Raw genomic sequence first — 21,217 nt, forward strand, 5'->3', positions numbered from 1 at the left:
ATCAGTAGGACTTGGAGTACAAAAAAAGAACAGTGACACCAAAATTTTAAGTCCAGGTGATAGAGAATAGTAATACCATAACAGAAATAAGCCAGGAAAGGGGATCAGTTTTCAGGGAAAAGTACTGTATTCACAGAACCACCACAAATTAAAAGGAACCCAAGGGATAACTTGAAATTTTGAAGACAGCACTGTAGGACTTGTTGAATCTTTCCTTAGAGCATGTGGCCTATGCATGCTTCTACCTCTAGCAATTGAAAGGGTTAAATAGTTTTTCATGATGAGGAAGGCTTCTGATGAATCTTTTAGTCACAAGAGCATTGCCATTGTGTTGGTATAAGACAGATGGTACTGGAGTAGCATTTGAAGACCTCACTTTCAACCATGGCTTTCCCGTGGTTATTAAGGTAGAGCTAGGATTCAAACCCAGTCAGTTGAAACACTGTTCTTTGAACCTGCTTTCTCATTTGTAAATGGAGATAAAACATTCCCTACCAAACTCAGGGGATGTCTCTGAGAATCATACAGGATTACGTATGTGAAAATACTTTGTTAACCGTAAATAAAGCACTATAAATACATTGTTACTGCTATAATTTAGTGTCAAGATACACAAGTATTTTAGAAGCTATAGCATATCTTCAATTCAGTAAACGTTTATTAGTTAACCTATATTCTAATCACTAGGTATATAGAGATGAGAGACTGCCTCCTGCCTCTACGGAACTCATAAGCTCCTGGGGGAGACATTTACAGTGAAGCTGGTAAATGCCATGATGTAGATGTGCATCAGATGTTATGCTGTGGAACCACAAAAGAGGCAGTGGCTTTAACCTAGTCTGGAAACATTAGGGAATTTTTCAATAATTGGAATACTGAAATGAGGTTTAAGGGCAAGGATAAATCAGGCAAAAGATAGGAATAGCGTACCCCCCAAACAGGCATGCAAGGTAGAGCTTTTAAGTGATGTAATTTAAAAAATGAAAATAAAGTGTAGTATGGGATGTATGTGAGGTAGTGCAAAAGATGAGGGTTGGAAATGCAGGAAAGAGATCACGGGATCTTGTATGCCATGTTAAAGAATTTAGACACTATATACTGAAGCCTGTCTGGAAACAGGAGAATGTTGGATTTTATTGTTATTTTAAATGTTTTTATTGATTTGAGAGAGAGGAAGGGAGAGGGAGAGGGAAACATTGATGTGAGAGAATAGCATTGACTGACAGCCTCCTGTGTGCCCCCAGCTAGGGATTTAGCCTGCAAACCTGGGCATGTGCCCTGACTGAGAATCCAACCAGTGACCCTTTGGTGCATGGGGATTTGCTCAACCCGCTAAGCCACACCAGCCAGGGTGAGAGTACTGGATTTCAGAATGAGTATTTGAGTATTGTGGAGCATGGGAAAAATTAAAAAGATTGTAGTAATTCCGGGGGGGGGGGGGGGGAGTTCTCCCTGAGTTTCCCAGGACCGAAGGGACAAAAATAGATCAAAGAATTACTTAAGACCTATTGGCCGTGTAGGGTGAGGAAGAAAGAGACTTCTAGGATAATTCCAGGTGGAAAACAGACAAAAAGTGAGAAAATGAAGACACCCATTATGGAATACTTTTTCAAGAGCTTAGTCGTCAAAATAAGGGTTGGCCAACTTGATATTCCTCCCATCCAATACTAAAACGTCCTCTCTGTGCTCCGAATCCCATGTCCCACCATCCCCCCTATTCTGTTTCTTCTGCCTCTCACTCTTCACTGGGTCTTTTCCTTTGAGCAGATAAACATACTTAAGTCTCTGATCTTAAAAACAACCCCAAACAAGTAATTCTCCCTTACTGCTCATTCCTGTATATCATGAGTTTCATATGAGAGAGAACGAAGTTTAACAAATGACAGGGGCAGGAATAAACTAAACTAGCTAGAAGGCATGACCTTTAAAGGAGGAGGTGTTTTTCTCTCTCAATGGACTGATGGTGTTGGAAGTGATAATGGGGAGCTAAAGACTGAATTTTCTTTGCTGGGAGAAGTGGAGTGTGGAAAAAAGAGCAGTGTTCACTTTGAAAAAATGTGTTTCAGAAGTGTTGTTCTTCAGGGGAACTAAGATTTAATTAAGCTAGAGAGGTGAAGATAGCATTCTTCGAAGAGTCAAGTGTGGGGGGGGGAAGGTTGGATATTTTTTTCTTTTAATGGGAATTCTAAAGGCCTCAGTGAAAAGGATTGGGAGGAGGAGAACAGCCAGAGGATGGCATGGTTTGAGTAAAAAAAATACAGAGAAAAAATTCAGAAGTATAGATAACAGGAGGGACTTCATTTTGCATCATTGCCAATAGTAGCACAGGCATCTGAATGGTACTTTGGAGTAAAGTTGTTCATTTGGCACCTGCTGCACCCCAGTTGGTGTGGGAAGCTTCATGGGACCTAATAGTTTGCAGCCTTTGCTTAGACTTGGGGAGGAGGATTAATTTTCAGGATTCCTTACCCAGTAGTAGAAAAAGTAAGATCTCCGTCTCTCCCACATCCGTGATCAATCTGTGTTCCTGGTTTATATTTCCAACTTCTGAAAACTTTTTTAGGCTTTGTTTCTTAGCCACCATATATTAAGTCTGAGTGAAATACCCTGTGAATGTTATTGATTACTAAAAAGATATGACCATCATGGTAAAAGTTGGGTTTAAGGAAATTTTTCAACAGGACAGTTTGGTCAAAATGAATATTACCAAATTAGGTTTTCTAGTGTCGGAAACTTGGTGATTTGAGGTGATTTTGTAAGTATTTAGATTGTTCTAGCTAATCTTCCATTTTATCATTTCAGTTATTGACCATTTACTTTACATTTATATACATTTATGTTTTGTTTTTTCCCTATCACAAATATAGAAGAGAAGGAAAAATAGTCTAAAAATAAGGAGAGGAAAATGCATAGGAAGAAAACCCTAGAAAAGCAGGAATGATGGGCCGAAGATGATTTAAAAATAAAAAAGGAAAACTCTTAAAAGCCTGAAAATAGATGGAAATGTTTTAAATTGCCTTAGGAATTGCCAAACAAAGTAGTGGTTTGAGAATATTAATTAAAATTTTTTTTTCATTTATTGATCTTAGAGAGAAAGAGGAAGGGGGGAGGAAAGAAACATCGATTTGTTCTACTTATTTATGTGTATTTGTTAGTTGATTCTTGTATGTGCCCTGACGGAGTGATTGAACTCGAAACCTGACAATGCCCTATCAGGACAATGCTTTAACCAACTGAACTACCCAGCCAGGGTGAGAATATCATTTTTTTATTATTTTTTAAAATATATTTTTATTGATTTCAGAGAGAGGAAAGGAGAGGGAGCGAGAGAGAGATAGAAACATCAATGATGAGTCATTGACCAGCTGCCTAACTGCAACCTAGGCATGTGCCCTGACCGGGAATCGAACCCCATCGCTTGGATCTTAGGTCGATGCTCAACCGCTGAGCCACGCCCAGCCGGGCGAGAATGTCATTTTTTGATGAAAAAATTTTAATTAACCCTCTATTGACCAATAGGGTCAATAATTAACCCCTTATTAGGCCAAATTCTATTTGGTTTGTTTTCTTTAGCCTGATTAGATCACCTGCTACAACTCCTTTTCCCAGCTGTCAAAGAGCACATACCTTTTTCCTCTTATTTTTTAATTTACTGATATATTAAAACATATTCTTTTGAAACTCCCTATTCTCTACCTTCAGTTTGTGTTGTTAGAACAACACTGATCTTCCATAATTTTCACCTACTTTTATCTAGGATGGCATTTCTTCACTCCTCAGTCTGTGCCCATTCCTTAAAAGGTGTCCCAGCTGGTCCTGAAATGTAAAAGTGCGCCTTGAGTTGAAAAAGAAGTGAAAAAGTATAGGTCTATAGATAACTTACTGGTGGGCATGGAGGCAGTTTAAACACCCCCTCCCCCCAAATAAATAAAGACATTCCCTCTCTTGGTTAAAAAGGGGGCAGTACCTCAGTGTGACTTTCACAATATGCGTGAAAACATTCAGTGTCACTGATGACTGGCTGACTGGACAAAGATATGGGTGTGGGGGGGGGGGCGGGTTCTACCAGATGGTTTTTTAGGAAGTTCTGTATTTTGAATAAAATTCAGTTATTAGTAGAATTATGTTGTTGATCATTAGAAAGTATACATAATCTAGAATGCAGCCTCTTAAATAGTGTCTCTTTTCCTGAGTAAAGTGATTAAAAAATTCTCTTGGCCTAACCAGAAAATATGATCTTATCTTGATCTCAGAAATTTGTATTTAAGAGATGTTTAAACTTCTCATTTTTATAATATCCCCAAAGTAACTTTTGATTTATTGAGTGATCAGTTATTAAATTCTGTATGTGTGTGTGTGTGTGTAATTCTGTAGTTTTTAAACAGTTGGTTTACTGATGGGGGCACATTTGGTTATATCATATTTAATGGTTTATTTAATCTTTAGTTGAAGAAAAACATACTTTAACAGAGGTTTTTATTTTATTAGAATCTAGAAATAATATATCTGGGGGAGTAAAATGTATTCAATGCCTGTTCTAGATGTAGTAAAAAGAGATGGGAATAAATGTATTCTAATGAAGGGGAAAAGCAAGTTCAAGTTTTGTTTTACTAGGTATCAAAAAAAAGAAGAAGAAAACGAGGGATTGGTGATTTCACAGTCCTTTAGAAATGGTTCACAGTCCTTCTGCATCAGTTCTTATCTCACTTTTAAGGGATGGAGTTCTTCCTAAAATTTTTTCCCTCATACTCACTTTTAAAGGATTGAGTTCTTCCTAATTTTTCCCCCTTGTTTGAGAACGTGGTTATTTATTATTCTTCCTTAGGTAATTGATATAATTTTAACCCAGCCCCCTGTTTTTAGGTGCTCTGTTAAGAAGTGTGAAGAAGCAGTTGTTCCTAAACATCTCCAGTCTTCTATATAATAATTGTTAATCACAGTGACAACCCTGAAGCATCATGAAAATACTATATACTGTATGCCTGAATATAAAATGAGTTTTTTGCTTAAAAAAACCTTTTATTTCAGAAAAGAGGGAGCTGCCTTACATTTGAGTCTGTGTATAGACTGTTACTATAAATTTCTCTTTTATTTTCTTTATTTTGAAAAGCAAAGTTCTATTTGATAAAAAGCCTAAAACAACTTTAGTGATCTTGAATACATAAAGAGGTCACTTGCTGGATTCAGTAAAAAATTAATCAAATAAACTTAACAGATATATAGTAATTTTTCCTAGACATGTAACCTCAAATTGTGCTGGGTACCATTGAAAACAGACCTTTCTGTTTTCTGTTCCATTTAACAAATATCAGTTTAATGCAATATAGTTGGTGAGATTACTCGTGTAAACTATATATGTGTAATACAGGAGTAAAAAGGCCAATTATTTCAGTAGTTAGACTGTAGCTTAGGATAAATTTGCAATGATAACTTTTTACATATATTCAAAAAGTGCTTTTTCTCAAACAATTTAAATGGAAGATAATTTGCTTTTAAAAAGTGTTAGATGACTCAAAAAGTGACTAATGATAAGGAATATACTAAAGTTGAAGATGTGTATAAATATTTCAAATGCATATTTTGCGAAACATAAAGGTAGAAGAAAAAGCAGTATTTCAAAATTATCATGAATTATTAATGTTTGAAATCTATACATGCTCTAAATTAATTTAAATTTCATAAGAAAGCATTTGGCTTTTATCTATATCCCTAAAAGTTTCTATTCAAGTTGGCCAGAAAACATTGTTTATTTGTTTATTTTTTAAAATATATGTCGTTACTGAATTCAGAGAGAGGAAGGGAAAGGGAGAGAGAAACATCAGTGATGAGAGTCATTGATCAGCTGCCTCTTGCACGCCCCCTACTGGGGATGGAGCCCGAAACCCCGGGCATGTGCCCTGACCGGGAAATCGAACCTCGATCTCCTGGATCATAGGCCAATGCTCAACTGCTGAGCTATGCAGCCATGCAAAACATTGGTTTTTTTATGTTCTTATTGGGAACATGGTGGTCCACCTTATATTTGGGAATTCTTTATATTCAGGCTTAGTGGTATTAAGTTACATTTAATGTATTTCATATAAGGTGAAGAGTGTATGGCATGTTTTGAGAGTTCTGTGAAAAATGTTTTAGCTTAAAGAAAAAAGCTTTAATTATCCTGAAAGAACTTTAATTTTGTGAGATAATTCATTTCTCTAATAAGTCTCAACAAAGAAAATGTGATATACAGATTAATAAAAAGAAGTATAATTTGATTACTTTTTTAAAAAAGGCTTTTTAAAAATTAATACATCTATCCAATGAATGAACAAAAACCAGCTTTTTATTTTTTACTGTTACTTACCTAGATCCATTGATTAGTTTTATGTTAATATATTATAATATATAGTGATTTATTTTTTCTCAATTAAAAAACAATTGCAGCTGTCCCTTTCCCCCCAACACATCGCTTGACATCTGAAGAAGTATTTGATATGGATGGGATACCTAGGGTTGATGTTCTGAAGAACCACTTAGTAAAAGAAGGTCGGGTAGATGAAGAAATTGCACTTAGAATTATCAATGAGGGTGCTGCCATCCTTCGGAGAGAGAAAACCATGATAGAAGTAGAGGCTCCAATTACAGGTACATTTATTTATGTTTGGATATTATTTTTTTTATCACACCATTATTTAGTGGTCTTGATATATAGCTGTCTTCTCTTTAATCATAGCATATACTAAATTAATATTACATGGGCATTATATTGAAATTTTAAATTATTTTTTTTAAAGTTTTTTAAGTTTTTGCCTGTTTTCAGTGAATAAACATAATCCTAAATAATCTGAGTGCAGAAGTTAGTCTAATATGCTATTTTGAAGGTTTCATTAGTTGTGTTGGCCATAATTCAGTTTGATTCAACAAATACTTATTTACTTTGCTTTCAGTCATTAGGGACAAATACCTATATATCATCAGATACCAAAGGTAATTATTTAGAAGTCTGCAGAAAGTGTTGAGTTAGATTGGCGTATTTACTGCCATCATTATAATTTTGTCATCCTAAGACACACGTGGTTGGTTTTCTAAAGAGGAGCTTTATAAGTTTAGATGAAAATTTTGTTACTGGCTACAGGTTTCATTACTTTTGTTACATCTTGTTCTAGATCTTGAACACATGAACACTTGGGTACACATCATCCCTGTCATGACTCTTCATAGAACGACTTCCTTCTCAGACATTTCTTGATAGAATTTGCACTATCTCTTATGTAATATAAATTAGACTTTAAGTAAAATTTGTTATTTCAGAGGGTTTTTTTTCATATCTCATAATCTTCTTGTTTCAGTGTGTGGTGACATCCATGGCCAATTTTTTGATCTGATGAAACTTTTTGAAGTAGGAGGATCACCTGCTAATACACGATACCTTTTTCTTGGTGATTATGTGGACAGAGGTTATTTTAGTATAGAGGTAATAATCATATACTGTCATTTGATTTGCTTTTAAGTGTTATCATAGATGATTTCCATTAATTCCTAGTAAAATAAGTTCCTTAAAGTACCTGTATTGGGTTCTTTTTAATACCTCTGTATTTTTTGAAGTTTTTAGGTAAAGCAACTATTTATTCCTCTTCTGTTATTCAAACTATTCTATTAATTTTCCCTGTATTACTCTGTTTATGTAATTGCCATTTTTTTCCCCAGTGGAAATTATAAGCAAACAGAGGGGTCTGTATTGCCCTGTTATCTAGTGGCCTTAAGGAGTTAGTGCTATTTATCTCTCTTACCCCTGGAGGTATTAACTTATGTGAAAAAGGATTAATTGAATTTTCTCTGATTAAATAAAGCACATTATAATGCTTTTATTGCTTAAACCCTAGTGCTTCTATTCCTCCTTCTGTAGCTATTAAGACCCTAGTATATCATATGGAATCCTTGTGTATTCCGAAATTATTCATTTGTTTTTAAAAACTTAAGAGGCATTAAAATGACCTGTTAATTATCACTTAATGGTAGATGGTTCTTTTTTTTCTTTTACTTTTCTAATTATATAAATAAAATAAGATAAATATAGAACAATTTGTATTTTCTAACATATACATCTTTTTTAAAATATTTAAAAATTGGTTTACAAGATTATATATTTCAGGCATATAACATAATTTGATATTTATATACTCTCCTTTTTAATGAAAATGAGATCATATTATAATCTTTTTCTGTAACTAGCATTTTTTCACACATCCTTATACTGTGATGTATTCCAAGTCAGTAAATATAAATTTACAGCATCATTTTTAATAGCTGCATTGTATTCCATTGAATAAACAAACCACAGTTGATTTAGTCAATCCCTTATTGTCAGATACCTAAGGTGTTTGAAGTTTTTTTCCATTTTAAATGATGCTTCATTAAGCCATGTTATTTATGCATCTTTGCATACTTGCCCAAATATTTCTATAGGACAGATCCCTAAAGGTAAAATTGCTGAATAAAAGGTCTACCAATAGATACTTGTGTTGAGCATTTAATATGTTTCAAACATGTTCTAAGCACTTAACACACATTGATTAATTTAATCCTCACAACAGTGTTACGAGGTGAGTACTGTTATTTTATCCATTTTAGAGATAAGGAACCTAAGGCTTGGAAAGGTTAAGTAAACTTGCCCAAGGTCACATTGTTGGTAACCGGTGCAGCCAGGCAGTCTGACTCCAAGCCTGTGCTCTTAACCCACCTCTCGTGGTAAATATTGCATACTTACCTATTGACTTCCCATGCTGGTTACTATTGTTTATATCCCTTTCTTCAGTGTTTTTGTCAACCTCCCTTGAAGTATGCTAGGATTCCAGTGGCGAAGAGAGTTCAACGCTCTGTCCACTGAAATTTGCTTAGGAATTTTATTATCCTGAGTACTTCCTTCCATTCATAGTTTCATCATCAGCCCCCTCAACCTTCCCTCAAGGTTTCAAGAAAATAGTCCTTCTTAACAAAAAGACTGGGGGCTTTGACAAAAACAATAATTTTAAGAAGCTTAGCTGGTAACTGAACGTGTTGGTGTGTATGCCCTTGTAGCTGACTCTTAATACATTTTATTGTTATATAAGGACAATAACAATCAAAATAAGCAGGAAGGGCAGGTAGTCCTTTAATAAGTATTTTCCTGGTTTAATTACTTTTGTGTGTGAATAAAATGAAGGTGTGAATAGTTATGTTTCAGTTACTTTAACTTGTTAAAAATAAAGTTTGTTATAAATGATTATATAAACCAAGCTTATTTTCCATAGGAAATAGTCCTTTTTTTAAAAAAAAAAATATTGATTTCAGAAAGAGGAAGGGAGAGAGAGAGAGAGAGATAAAAACATCAATGATGAGGGTCATTGATTGACTGCCTCCTGCACTCCCCCTTCTGGGGATGAAGCCCCCCCCCCACCACCACCACCCCTCCACCCCACCCCCACCCTGCGTGCCCTAACCGCAGTCTCCTGGGTCATAGGTCAATGCTCAACTGCTGAGCCACGCCCCTTGGGCCCTTCCCTTTTTTTAACCAAATAAGTAAAATGTGACTGATTCTTATGTTAAATCTATTTAGAGAAAAGCATCTATTTGTTTATTACAAAATAAATATAAACGAGGCTATTTCCTTCATTAGGCAGTATGGCCTAATGCTTAACATCAGAGAATCAGAATGCTATCTCCATTACTTACAAGTTTCATGATTTTGGACAGGTTACTTAAATTCTTTGCTTTAGTTTCTGCATTCATAAAATAGAGATAATAATGTATACTTCATAGGGTTGGAGAAATAAATGAGGGGGATTAATTTTATAGTGCTTGACACATTGTAAGTACTCAATAAATGTTAGCTGCTATAATTTCTTACATTATTATTTATTGATCTCCCTAAGGAGAAGACCAATTTGCTAATTGTTTTTACAGCAAACAATCTGTAAATTTGAAGTAAATAGATTATGTGACTCATTCATTCAACAAATATTTATTGCTCTTACTGTTTGCTAGGTACTTTCCTAGGAGTGAAGAATAAGAAATAAATAAGATGACAAAGTACATGGTTTCATGGAGCTTACATTTTAGTTAGGGACAAAGAGAAAAAATAATAATAATAGAGAATGTAAGGGTAATAGGGTTAGAGGGAAAGGAGCAAAGATCAAGCACGTAAGTTAAACAAAAATACAAGGTAAATTCACTGGAAACGTTTTCTTTTGCAGTGTGTCTTATATTTATGGGTCCTGAAGATTCTGTACCCAAGCACATTATTTCTTCTGAGAGGCAATCATGAATGCAGACACCTTACTGAGTATTTTACCTTTAAGCAGGAATGTGAGTACTGCCATCAGAAATATTTTCACTTCCTCAGTATTCTTTTAGAGTGATGTGGGTAGTGAGAATTTGAAGATTTTGCAGTATAACATATACAAGAACAGATTTTGTGTACAAACATGTAAAGAATTGAGGAAGATTGCTAAGAAGTCTCTACTGTTTAATGACATTTTATTCTAGCATATGTACTTAACAGTTTTGAGTTTTATATATAGTTATTTGTATATAGTAATGTTAACAGGAAGGATAAAAGTAAAATAAAATTGTTGTTGCATTGGAAATTTTTGTTCCCTAACGTTGAGGCATTCCCATGAAGGTTCTTAACAAATGATTCATCCTGTCATCATTGCAGATGGTTTGAAACATGCTATTAATGAATTGAAGTTCTTAGCCTATAATGTGTACCTCATTTCTCTTAAATTATTATAGCAATAATAATCAAATAGCTATAAGCAACCACATGATATAGAGTAATATTTGGCCATGTTTCACGCCTCATAGCTGTGTGGTTGTTAAATTAATAATTAAGTCTTAGAGTTAGGTTCTAAAAATTGGTAATTTCAGAATTAGTGAGACTCAAAATATGATCCAGTAAAGATCATATTAGTAGTGACTTCCAGGCAAAGTAGAAAAATACAGTTATGGGTAATGGCAGATGTAGCAAACTCATATAACTTCAAGGATCAGGCAGGTAACCTAAATGAATATAAGATGAGAAAGTGTATGCTTGATCTAAAAGCAATCAAGCAATGAAATTAAAGTTTTTATTAAACCACAATGCTGGAAAACAGGTCTGTTAAGACTATCAGTTTAGGACCTTTGGTTGCTGGCTACAGATTTTCTCATTTGAATGTTACAATATTAAAAAGGAAAATAGAAACTAAGCTTTCCCCCACTTAGATAATTAACAAACCACCCACCAAAATCCCACCAAAAACAAAATATGTAAGAATTCAAAGGTATAAAAAAGTATCAGAATGTGTGGGGTATCTCCTTAAAAGTAAATGAAAAGTTTGATTTGGTGGAGTTTTGTCTTGTGTTATATTGACTTCTGGCTTTACTGCCCATTTTAAGCATTTGTTACAGCCTTAAGGAACCCCTCTGCTTCTCCAACATATGAAAAAGATATTTTATTTATTTTTTAGTTGGATGGGTGTTGAGTTTTGTAGTAATGGTATAGTATTCTTGCCTGTAACAACAAAACAGTCACTGACTCTTAGATTAAAATAAAGTATTAAAACTATTTTAGCTTTAAGTATAGTTCTCACTTTGCCTTACTTGGCCTAAAGGTAAAGGGTTGAGCTGTTTTTAGAGATTTAATTTATTTTTAGTAATTTTTTTATGACTATCTGCTGCATACCCAAAATAAATTTAGAAGAGCAAATATTTTGTCTTCCTAAGACTGATAACATTGCTTATCTGTGTTGATTTTTATAGAGCAAGATGCTTGCCTTTAAAAAAGATTGTTTCCAGTAGAATTCACTCTTTATGGTCTTTAATTCTGAGATTTGGCAAATGCATAGAGCTGCTCATCACCATGGTCATGATACAGAAAGTTTTATTTCATAAATTCCTCTTGCTGCGTTTTTATAGTCACCCCTTCACCCCTTCTCAACCTCTGGCCACCACTTGGCTATTTTCTGTATCTGTAGTTTTCTTGCCTTTGTGTTAATAGTCAACTATGTATATGTTTTCAAAATGATCTACTAGTAATGTAATTTTCAATTTAATTTTTTCTTTTTCTAGGTAAAATTAAATATTCAGAAAGAGTCTATGAAGCTTGTATGGAAGCTTTTGATAGTCTCCCTCTTGCTGCACTTTTAAACCAACAATTTCTTTGTGTTCATGGTGGACTTTCACCAGAAATCCACACACTGGATGATATTAGGAGAGTGAGTACACATTTTAGTTTCAAGGTTGATTCCTATTTATGGTACTTTGTTGGGTAGAGAGTAGACACTTCAAACTTCTCTTCACTACCTAATATGGTAAAAATTAATATACTGATATTTTAAGGCAATGTCTTCTAACCGTTCAAAACAATGTAGTATGGACAGTATTCAAAGTTGGTATCACTTTCCTATGTCTGTTCTGTTCTCACTTTTTGACAAGTTATTTCTGTTCTTTGTTTCTTTTCTTTCTTTCACAGTTAGATAGATTCAAAGAGCCACCTGCATTTGGACCAATGTGTGACTTGTTATGGTCCGATCCTTCTGAAGATTTTGGAAATGAAAAATCACAGGAACATTTTAGTCACAATACAGTTCGAGGATGTTCTTATTTTTATAAGTAAGGAAAAACTATCCAAGATTAATCACATTTTAGTTGTTAAAATAGAATATGCTTCACCTAGAAAACCATTATTTTACTTAATTTACTCTTTTCCCCCCACAGCTATCCAGCAGTGTGTGAATTTTTGCAAAACAATAATTTGTTATCGATTATTAGAGCTCATGAAGCTCAAGATGCAGGGTAAGAATTCTGTTTCCCTGACCCAAATTAACACCTTATGTACAAATCAAACTTAGTAACAATGATTGATGCTTTACGATGCATATTAAGCTATTTGTTTTGCAGCTATAGAATGTACAGAAAAAGTCAAACTACAGGGTTCCCTTCATTAATAACAATTTTTTCGGCACCTAATTACTTAGATGTCTACAATAATAAAGGTAAGATGTTGTTGATAAAAAATTGTTAAACAACTTAGCATTTTAATTGACTTATTTTTTGAACATATAATAGAAAAGGGGCATTATTTGAATCTATAACTATCCAAATCTCCTTATAAAAAAGTATAAGATATAAGGGAGGGGAGAGATCAAGAATGAAAAATCCAAAATGTAAAACTTAAGTCATATGTAACCTTTCCACAACTTGTCACTTACAAAAGCTGTCTTGTAAAAGAATGCTGAGTTAAGTACGTCAAGCAAAACCAAACATGATTTTCTCAAACTCCCCTTTCTTAAATCTTTCCCCTTATAATCAAGAAAATGTTTCCTTGTTTACATAAAGCTATTGCTGCTGCTTTGACCATTTTGTGTATTTATACTGTATAGTTGTTTAGTTTATCATGTTTCTTGTTTTATGTTCACTGATCTAGGTTCTCTTTCCCTTTCTTATTTCTTTCTTCTACCACTACATGAAGATTTGTAGTTGAGCCTTCTTTGGTTAATTTGCTCTGACCTCCTTTCAGGGATACAGTCTTCCCTTTCTTTTTACTGTTCTGTCTTCCTTTTTTCTTACATCTTTTTTTCTTTACCTTCTGTTCCATTTGTTTTCATTCTCCCTCCTTCCCTCCAAATTTTATCTATGGGTAATAGTAATTGGGTTTCATTTAACTTGGAACATAGCTTATTGACAGATGGTATCAAAGGATTTTAATCTAGTTAAGTGTATACCAAGGTCGTTGAAGATGAGCTTGGGTATGTTTATGTAGTTCATATTTTCAGAAGACGATATTAAGTCAGCTCCTATTCTGTCTTGATGTGTCTGGAATTCAGTTGACTATGCCATAGTTTCAAGGGTCAGACTGGAGTGGATGTGCCAGGAAGAAAGAACAGACTATAAAAGTATATTTAAAGAGATAATGAGGTCATTGTTAAATATGGGTTGTGGTGTGAGTCCAGAAGAGGAGCAGAGTAAGAAAGAGTTCTTTGGATGATTGGAGGTGATGGTTAAAAGATTAAAACATTTGCCAGAGGTCAAACAGTAGTATGCTATATAATAACTTTGATATAAAATATGCTTCAGGAATTTAATACTATGTTAATTACAAAAACAGCGAAACTATTGATGTTGACTGAGTTGCTAATCTTTAGAAGCTGCTATCAATGCAGCCTCTAACAGTTATGCCAGTGATAAAATACTTAAAACTGTATTTTGGTTTGTAAATTTTTAAACTTTTGTAAAGATACCTAATGAGGTGTGCCTTCATTTTTTAGGAGAAACAGATCTTAAATTAACTACATTCTCAAGAACAGAATCAAATGCTACATTTAACTTCCTACTAGTGCTCTCATTTCTCAACTGTGACCTCCCCTTGTCAGTATTAATGAAGCTAGTGTTGAGTGTACATTTGACTAGTGCCTTACCGTTGTTCTTTGCCAGTTTGACTTAGGAGGTTAAGGGATCACTTTTCTTAGTACTCAGAAAAGAAACTCAAGCCATTGAATCTGTCGTGTCAAAATCAAATGTCTCTTGGTAGTTCTGAGTCTGTACATAGTGTTAATGATTTGAGTGCTTATGTGGTATGCGTACGTTTGTAATGTTTCATTCTATATGTAAGACAATTTTCTAGATTCTTTTTTTTAAGAAAAGCTGAATGCTTGGTATCAGCCTTTAATTTCTGAGGCTAAATTTAAAATACTTTTATTTCATGGGAACTTCATAAAAGAAATAAACATATTACTTGTAACTCTGTATTAATCAGAATCTCAAATCCTGGAATTTAACATCTACATTTTAGTGCTTTTTATTAAAATGGAAGGAAAAAGTAACCACATAATTACAATATTTGCAAAGCATTTTATACTTTTATGTACTTTCATGTGAAATACATTCTTTGTTCTTAAACTTCTGAGGTAGGCAGGTCGGACATATTAATCCTTTTTATAAATGAGAAATAGATTAGTTAAATGATTTACCAAGCATTACGAAGCTAGTATGTGCTGTATTTTAGATTAGAATCTAGCCCATCTAACTTACGTCAATTAATTTAAGATATTATTTATATCAACATATTGAAACATCAGAAAGATATCTAAAATTGAGATGAGTATGTTATCTTTGGGTTATTTGGCTATAATATTCCCTCTTTTGGTACTCTAATGGAATTTTTTTCTAAATGAAGTAAAATATTTCTTTGTAGTAGTTTCACTTGATTTCCCATATTAAATGAAATAAATATATTCATATATTTATAAATAATACGTTTCACATTGTTTTTTTCTTTTTTGTTTGTTTTCTGTTGTTGTGTTTTGTTGTGTTTTTCTTTATTACCATTCAGCTATCCTTTTTAGATTGCATACAACTAAGAAGACCCTCTTAAATTCCTGTAACTTTTGTGAACTTTTAAACCTAGAAAATTGTTCATTGCCATTCTGTGTTTCCTCTATAAATGGAGTTTTCACAATTTTGGATTTAGTTTAAGTGTATATTTATCATTGGATTATAAAGTAAAACAAACATTTTAGAATAGAAGTTTTATTAATAATAACAAGATCTGGTTATGCTCTACATAAAAGTGTATTAAAAAACAAAAAGTGCCTTCAAAATTAGTTCTTACCTCCCTCTACTAGCCCTCATTTCACTCATCCCTTGATTCCTCACCCCGTTAAAAAGACAGTTTTCTGCTTTTATGTGTTTTAGACTTTTGGAGCTAAAGACAACTTGTTACATTGACATTCATACTTATCTTGCAGCTGCTGTATTAAAGTATGAAAATAATGTGATGAATATTCGACAGTTTAACTGTTCTCCACATCCTTACTGGTTGCCCAATTTTATGGATGTCTTCACATGGTCTTTACCATTTGTTGGAGAAAAAGGTATAATTTTAATTTTTTAAAAATTGTTTTATTACTGTTACATTTACTCCAGTGTACTATCACAGGTACATACTTGCTAAAGGAAGCTGAAGTCTAGTTTCACTGTGGGTACAGCTCTACTTGTGTCAGTGGGTGTGGATATGAGGGCCTCAAAGATATTTTAGTTAGCTGTTTACAGCCCCCATGTGAGTGTGTCTGGGGCACTGGAAGAAGACTTATAAATAGCCTGATGTTGTCTTCAGCTGTTAGGTTTTCTTTCTTTTTTTCTTTAGTTTAAATCTTTTATGAAGGTGTAAAGGGATAGCTTTGCTTTGTAAAGGACACTTTTGTATGTTTTTAATACCAATTTTGGGGGTGTCACAGCAATTCATGGGAGAATTTAATAGGCCTTGTTTTGGGCAATGTTAGTCATTTTATGGCAGTTCTATACTCTTGAGAAAAATAAAGAAAAATTCAGGTTCTAACTTAATATTCTATATAAAAATATGTAAGCAATTTTAGTGGTGCTTCTCTAATAATTTAGAGGGATACTTATTAGTATATAGTTAGTAGGTTTTTAAAGAGAACATAAATGCTATTTAAGAAGGTTTCTTTCATTATTTTGTCCTCGTTCTATAGAATTCTTAAGCTTACTTTATCTCATTCTCCTTTTCCAGTTTTGTGTTAATTTGTCCCCAAGGCAATGCCGTAGTTTCCATACGTGGGGAAGTAAGAGAGTACAGAAATTATTGTAAACATTTTGTGTTATATCCTTATCTGACCTTCCTCACCTCTTCCATGTTGCAAAATGTCTCTTTCTGTTTTAGATATGTTACTTCTGCCAAGGCAATTTTGGTTCTAAAATTTAGCCTTAATATGTAAACCTCGCATGTTAAACAGGTTTTTGTTTTTTTTAGATTGCCTTCAGTCTTCGTCAGTTACTCAATAGGTCAACATTCAGTTAATATGGGGATAGAATTACTCACTTTAGCATTTGAGAAGGGGGCCAGTAAAGGGCTTACGTGCAAGGAATGTATTACACTACAACCTATCTTTGGTATATGAGAAATAGTTCAATCATAGCATCATCAGGCGAAAGGTAATTTAAGAATTCATCTTGCTCATTCTCCTATCTCCAGGCTAGGCTGCGACTCAGCTACTTTAATATGAGTAGAATGGAGGGTAGAGCAGACAGGGAGGGTAAAGTAAAAGGAATATGGGCATTTCAGAAATTCTGATTTGATTATCTGATACTTCTACAGTAAGGAAAGATTTAATTGTACCTAATTTAAATGGTTTTTGTTTTTTCAAGAGGCTTGATAGTTTTTATTATGGTGTTTGATTAAAAATGAAATTTATAGTTCAGACAGGTACTTTTCATATTTAAAAAGGGAGTCTTAAAGTATCAATTTATTTTATTTTTTAAAATGTATCTGAAAACGACAGTTTATTTGGAGACTATCAAACACGTTATTTAGGTGTTAGGAAGCTTTTAAGAATGTAAGTGCTTACAAGAAAAAATTTCATGAAAATGTTCTAGTTTCTTCTCTAATTTAAATGTTTTGTTGTAAGTGTTTAAACAAGGACAGAAATAGTTGTGAATAGTATTTCTCAACTAATGAACCTGTTAAAAGCCAGGACATCACAGAATTTTAGAGCTCATGATGAACTTAGTAATCATGTAGTCTAACTCGTTTTAAAAGATGAGAAAATTTAATATACTTTCAGTTGATCTTTCATTAATGAAGTTGGAGAAGAGATTTCTGTCAGTATTTCTACATTTGAAGTCTGCTACTAAGTGATCTTTTGTTCTTCCTTTGCCACTCTAATTTTTTTAATTTTAGATTTAGAGAGAGAGAAACATCGATGTGAGAGAGAAACATCAATTGGTTGCCCCCCACATGCACCCTGACTAGGTATTGAACCTGCAACCTGGGTCTGGAATCAAACCCGCCACCTTTGGTGTATGGGATGACGCTCCAACCAACTGAGCCACACCGTCTAGGGCCTTCTTTTGCCACTCTGAACCATCTTATCTATCATAAGATGAGGAAGTATTCAAACCTTTTGACTATTTTTGTTGTATATCTATAAATCTTCTCTAAATTACCTCTTTCTAAAAATGTGAAGCTCAGGCCCTGGCTGGTGTGGCTCAGTTGGTTGGGCATCATCCCATGTCCCAAAAGGTTATTGGTTCTATTCTCAGTCAGGGCACGTGCCTGGGTTGCAGGCTCAATCCCTGGCAGGGGGCATGCAGGAGGCAGCCAATCAATGCTTCTCTCCCTCTCCTTTTCTCTCTCTCAAAGTCAATAAAAATATTAAAAATAAAAATGTGAGGCTCAGATTTCAATATTATATGCAAATAGAATCCTAACCAATGTTGAGCACATTAAGAGATTTTCTCAAACTCATTGCATATTTTTCCATTTTAATACATGTTAATTGTTTAGAAAGCCTAACTACTTCTTGATTCTAGTAAAAATTTTCTTTTGGTGTGGAAAGGAGCAAATGATATCTCATTTGTTCTACTTCAAATAAGCCAGTTTGACTTTGATCTATTACTTGGGAAGCAACTAACATAAGCCAGAGCTTCCTGAGAGGCTCGTTTAATCCTAAAGTTTGATAAAAGCAGTGTTTTTAACCTTTTGGGGGCTTTTTATTTCATTAAAAAAAAAAAGTTGGAATTTCCAACATATACAAAGGTAGATGACCAATAAGATGAGTTCCCATGAATCAATTACTCAGCTTCAACAATTATCAAATCATGGCTGATACTGTGTCATTTATATCCCTCTCCACCGCTCCCCACCCCACACCTTAAATATTTTTGAATCAAATCTCAGCTGGGTTTTTGGTACCAATAAATGTTTTAGAAAATCGGAAAACATATGGTAAGGACCCTTTTTAAATTAAGGTAACTGCACAAAAACATTAATTTTTAAATATGAACCCTTTTGAGAATCTGATGAAAATTATGGACTTTTGCCTCAGAAAAGTTTCATGTACAAATATGTTTACATTTTCAGGACACTCATAGGTCTGAAGTCAATTGGTTAGCCCTCTCAGATTTATTGGCCCCAATTTAAGAACCTCTGTTCTAGAGGATCCAATATGCTATGATCTTCCGTAGAAGGTCATACATGGAAGATTTATTCATTTACTAGATTTTTAAAGTGTGTTTATTCAGGGTATTTAGAGAACAAAAAATATAAGTAAGATATAGGTCTTTGCAGATTAATAGGGGACTAAGCTACATAAATAATTATAAAATGTAATACAGTGAGCATTCGAAGGCAAGCATAGTTTTATAGAAGTTGAGAGAGAGGAGATTATATCTGGCAGAGGGATTATAGTAGCATTTGATTTGGAGCGTAAAGAATGGTGGAATTGTGCTGGTACACAGGGGCATGAGAATTCTAGGTAAGAGAACTTTTCAAGCCTGAATCTGAAAGCAAGAAAGCATAAGGTCACTGACAAATGGTTGAGTTCAGTTTGATTAGCTAGTAAGATGTATGGAGGACAGTAGTAGAAAAAGAATGAAAAGCTAAGTCATGGCTAGATCATGAGGCTCTTGATCACCATATAGATAATTTGGAACTTTCATAAATGGTGGAGAGCAACTGAAACAGAATATGACCAGTATGGTCATTTAGAAAAATTATTTTGGTTAAATAGGCTGGAAGGAAGACTAAAGGTTGGGAGACCTCTTATGAAGCTATAGCAAGAGTCAAATGGAAACATAATGAAGCTCTGGTAGGATTAGGAATGGAAAGCAGAGGAGAACTGCAAGAACTATAGAAATAGAATCAGTGAGACTTAACAGGATTGCATGTTTAAGGGGAGGGAATGGTTAAAGATAACTTGGATGTTTTTAGTCTGGTAATGATATGGCACTGTCATTAAACCCTCTGATGAAAACCCCTGTAATTCTAGCAATCCCTCATTCTGATTATAGCTGCTCTTAACCTTCATTGGAATTGCTAGGCCTTTGACCAGTCTATTCTTATTAGTCAATTCCTCCTTCCCTCTCTTCCTTTTTTTTTTTTTTTTTTAAATATATCTTTATTGATTTCAGAGAGGGGTTGGGAGACAGAGAGAGAGATAGAAACATCAATGATGAGAGAGAGTCACTGATCGGCTGCCTCCTACACGCCCCCGACTGGGGATCGAGCCCGCAATCCGAGCATGTGCCCTGACCGGGAATCGAACCCCCATCTCCTGGGATCCTAGGTCGATGCTCAACTGCTGAGCCACGCTGGCTGGGCCCCTCTCTTTCTTCTTAACACATCCTGATACTTTTTTATCTCTTGTTTTTCTATTTCGCTTATCCTATAACTCAGCCCCAGTAAAATCCAGTCATCCATTTCTCTGTTCTTATAGCCAGGATATAGAGCACTGCTGAAGATATTTATACAGCCTTAAAAATAGGTACCACCCTTTGATTTCTAGCATTAGCTGGGCTCTTAACAGCACTCAAACATCCTTCATGTCATTCAGCTTCCTCTCCCAGTTCCTTTGGGAGGTAGTCTAAATTTTCACCCTTTTTTCTCAATGTCTTTTTCCAGTACCTTCCCTCACTCTGAGAGAAAATACAAAACAGTAGTGGGAGCTTTCTCTACTTGCTGTTCCCCTGCTTCATAAGCTGCACTCATCTTGAATTCTTTTACTGTTGTCCCTGGATTCTATTACCCTTCTGCTTTACCATAAACTTGCTTCATCAGTCAGTTCCTCTATATCTTCAAACTTTCTCTACTAAGCTCTTTTTTAAATTGTTCAAATCTATCTGATCTTTAACTAAAAAATAAATAACATTTTCCCCCACCTGATATCTTTCTTTGACTACTACCTTGACGTTACTCTCTTGCATTTTCTTCACAGCTAAGCTTTTGGATGAAAAGGACTATATACTTAAAAGCTGCTATTTAGTATCCTTAAATGGCTTCTGTTAGCTTTCAAGATAGACCTTAACTTGTCACACAAGGTTTTTGGACTTTCCCTACTTTGTCTTTAGCCTCATTTCTTGAATTCTCTTTCGTATTCTTTGTGTTCTAGCCATAACACAGCATAGCATAGCCAATCTTCTAAATGTGTTGTGCTCTTTAAGTTTCATGTCTTCATACTTTTTCTTTATTTTTTCATAACAGTTTTATTTTAGATAATTCGTATGCTGTACAGTTAACCTGTTCAAATTAAATAATTCAGTGTTTTTTCAATATATTCATAGAATTGTGCATCTATTACCACAATCAATTTTTAAACATTTTCATCATCCGTCCAAAGAAACTCTGTGCCCATTAGCAGTCACTCCCCATTTCCCCCACCTCTCCTTGCCAGCCCGAAGCAACCACTAATCTACTTTCTGTCTC

At 34.3% G+C, this 21,217-nt stretch overlaps 1 protein-coding gene across 11 annotated transcripts in view; it reads left to right on the forward strand.

The window, feature by feature from the left end:
- The window catches only part of PPP3CB (protein phosphatase 3 catalytic subunit beta), a 45,453-nt gene that overhangs the window by 5,682 nt on the left and 18,554 nt on the right, over positions 1–21,217 (forward strand). For 8 of the 11 annotated variants that reach the window (XM_081158180.1, XM_081158186.1, XM_081158184.1 and 5 more), the window contains exons 2-9: positions 6,424–6,624; positions 7,329–7,453; positions 10,212–10,323; positions 12,070–12,215; positions 12,473–12,612; positions 12,718–12,795; positions 12,901–12,995; positions 15,747–15,872. In XM_081158180.1, the coding sequence (XP_081014306.1) occupies positions 6,424–6,624; positions 7,329–7,453; positions 10,212–10,323; positions 12,070–12,215; positions 12,473–12,612; positions 12,718–12,795; positions 12,901–12,995; positions 15,747–15,872 (1,023 nt within the window). The remainder of the gene's footprint in view (positions 1–6,423; positions 6,625–7,328; positions 7,454–10,211; positions 10,324–12,069; positions 12,216–12,472; positions 12,613–12,717; positions 12,796–12,900; positions 12,996–15,746; positions 15,873–21,217) is intronic. The other 3 variants (XM_081158183.1, XM_081158187.1, XM_081158188.1) reach the window with 1 other exon arrangement.

The sequence above is a fragment of the Miniopterus schreibersii genome (genome assembly GCF_964146895.1).
Source record: "Miniopterus schreibersii genome assembly, chromosome: 14".
Taxonomy (NCBI): Eukaryota; Metazoa; Chordata; class Mammalia; order Chiroptera; family Miniopteridae; genus Miniopterus; species Miniopterus schreibersii.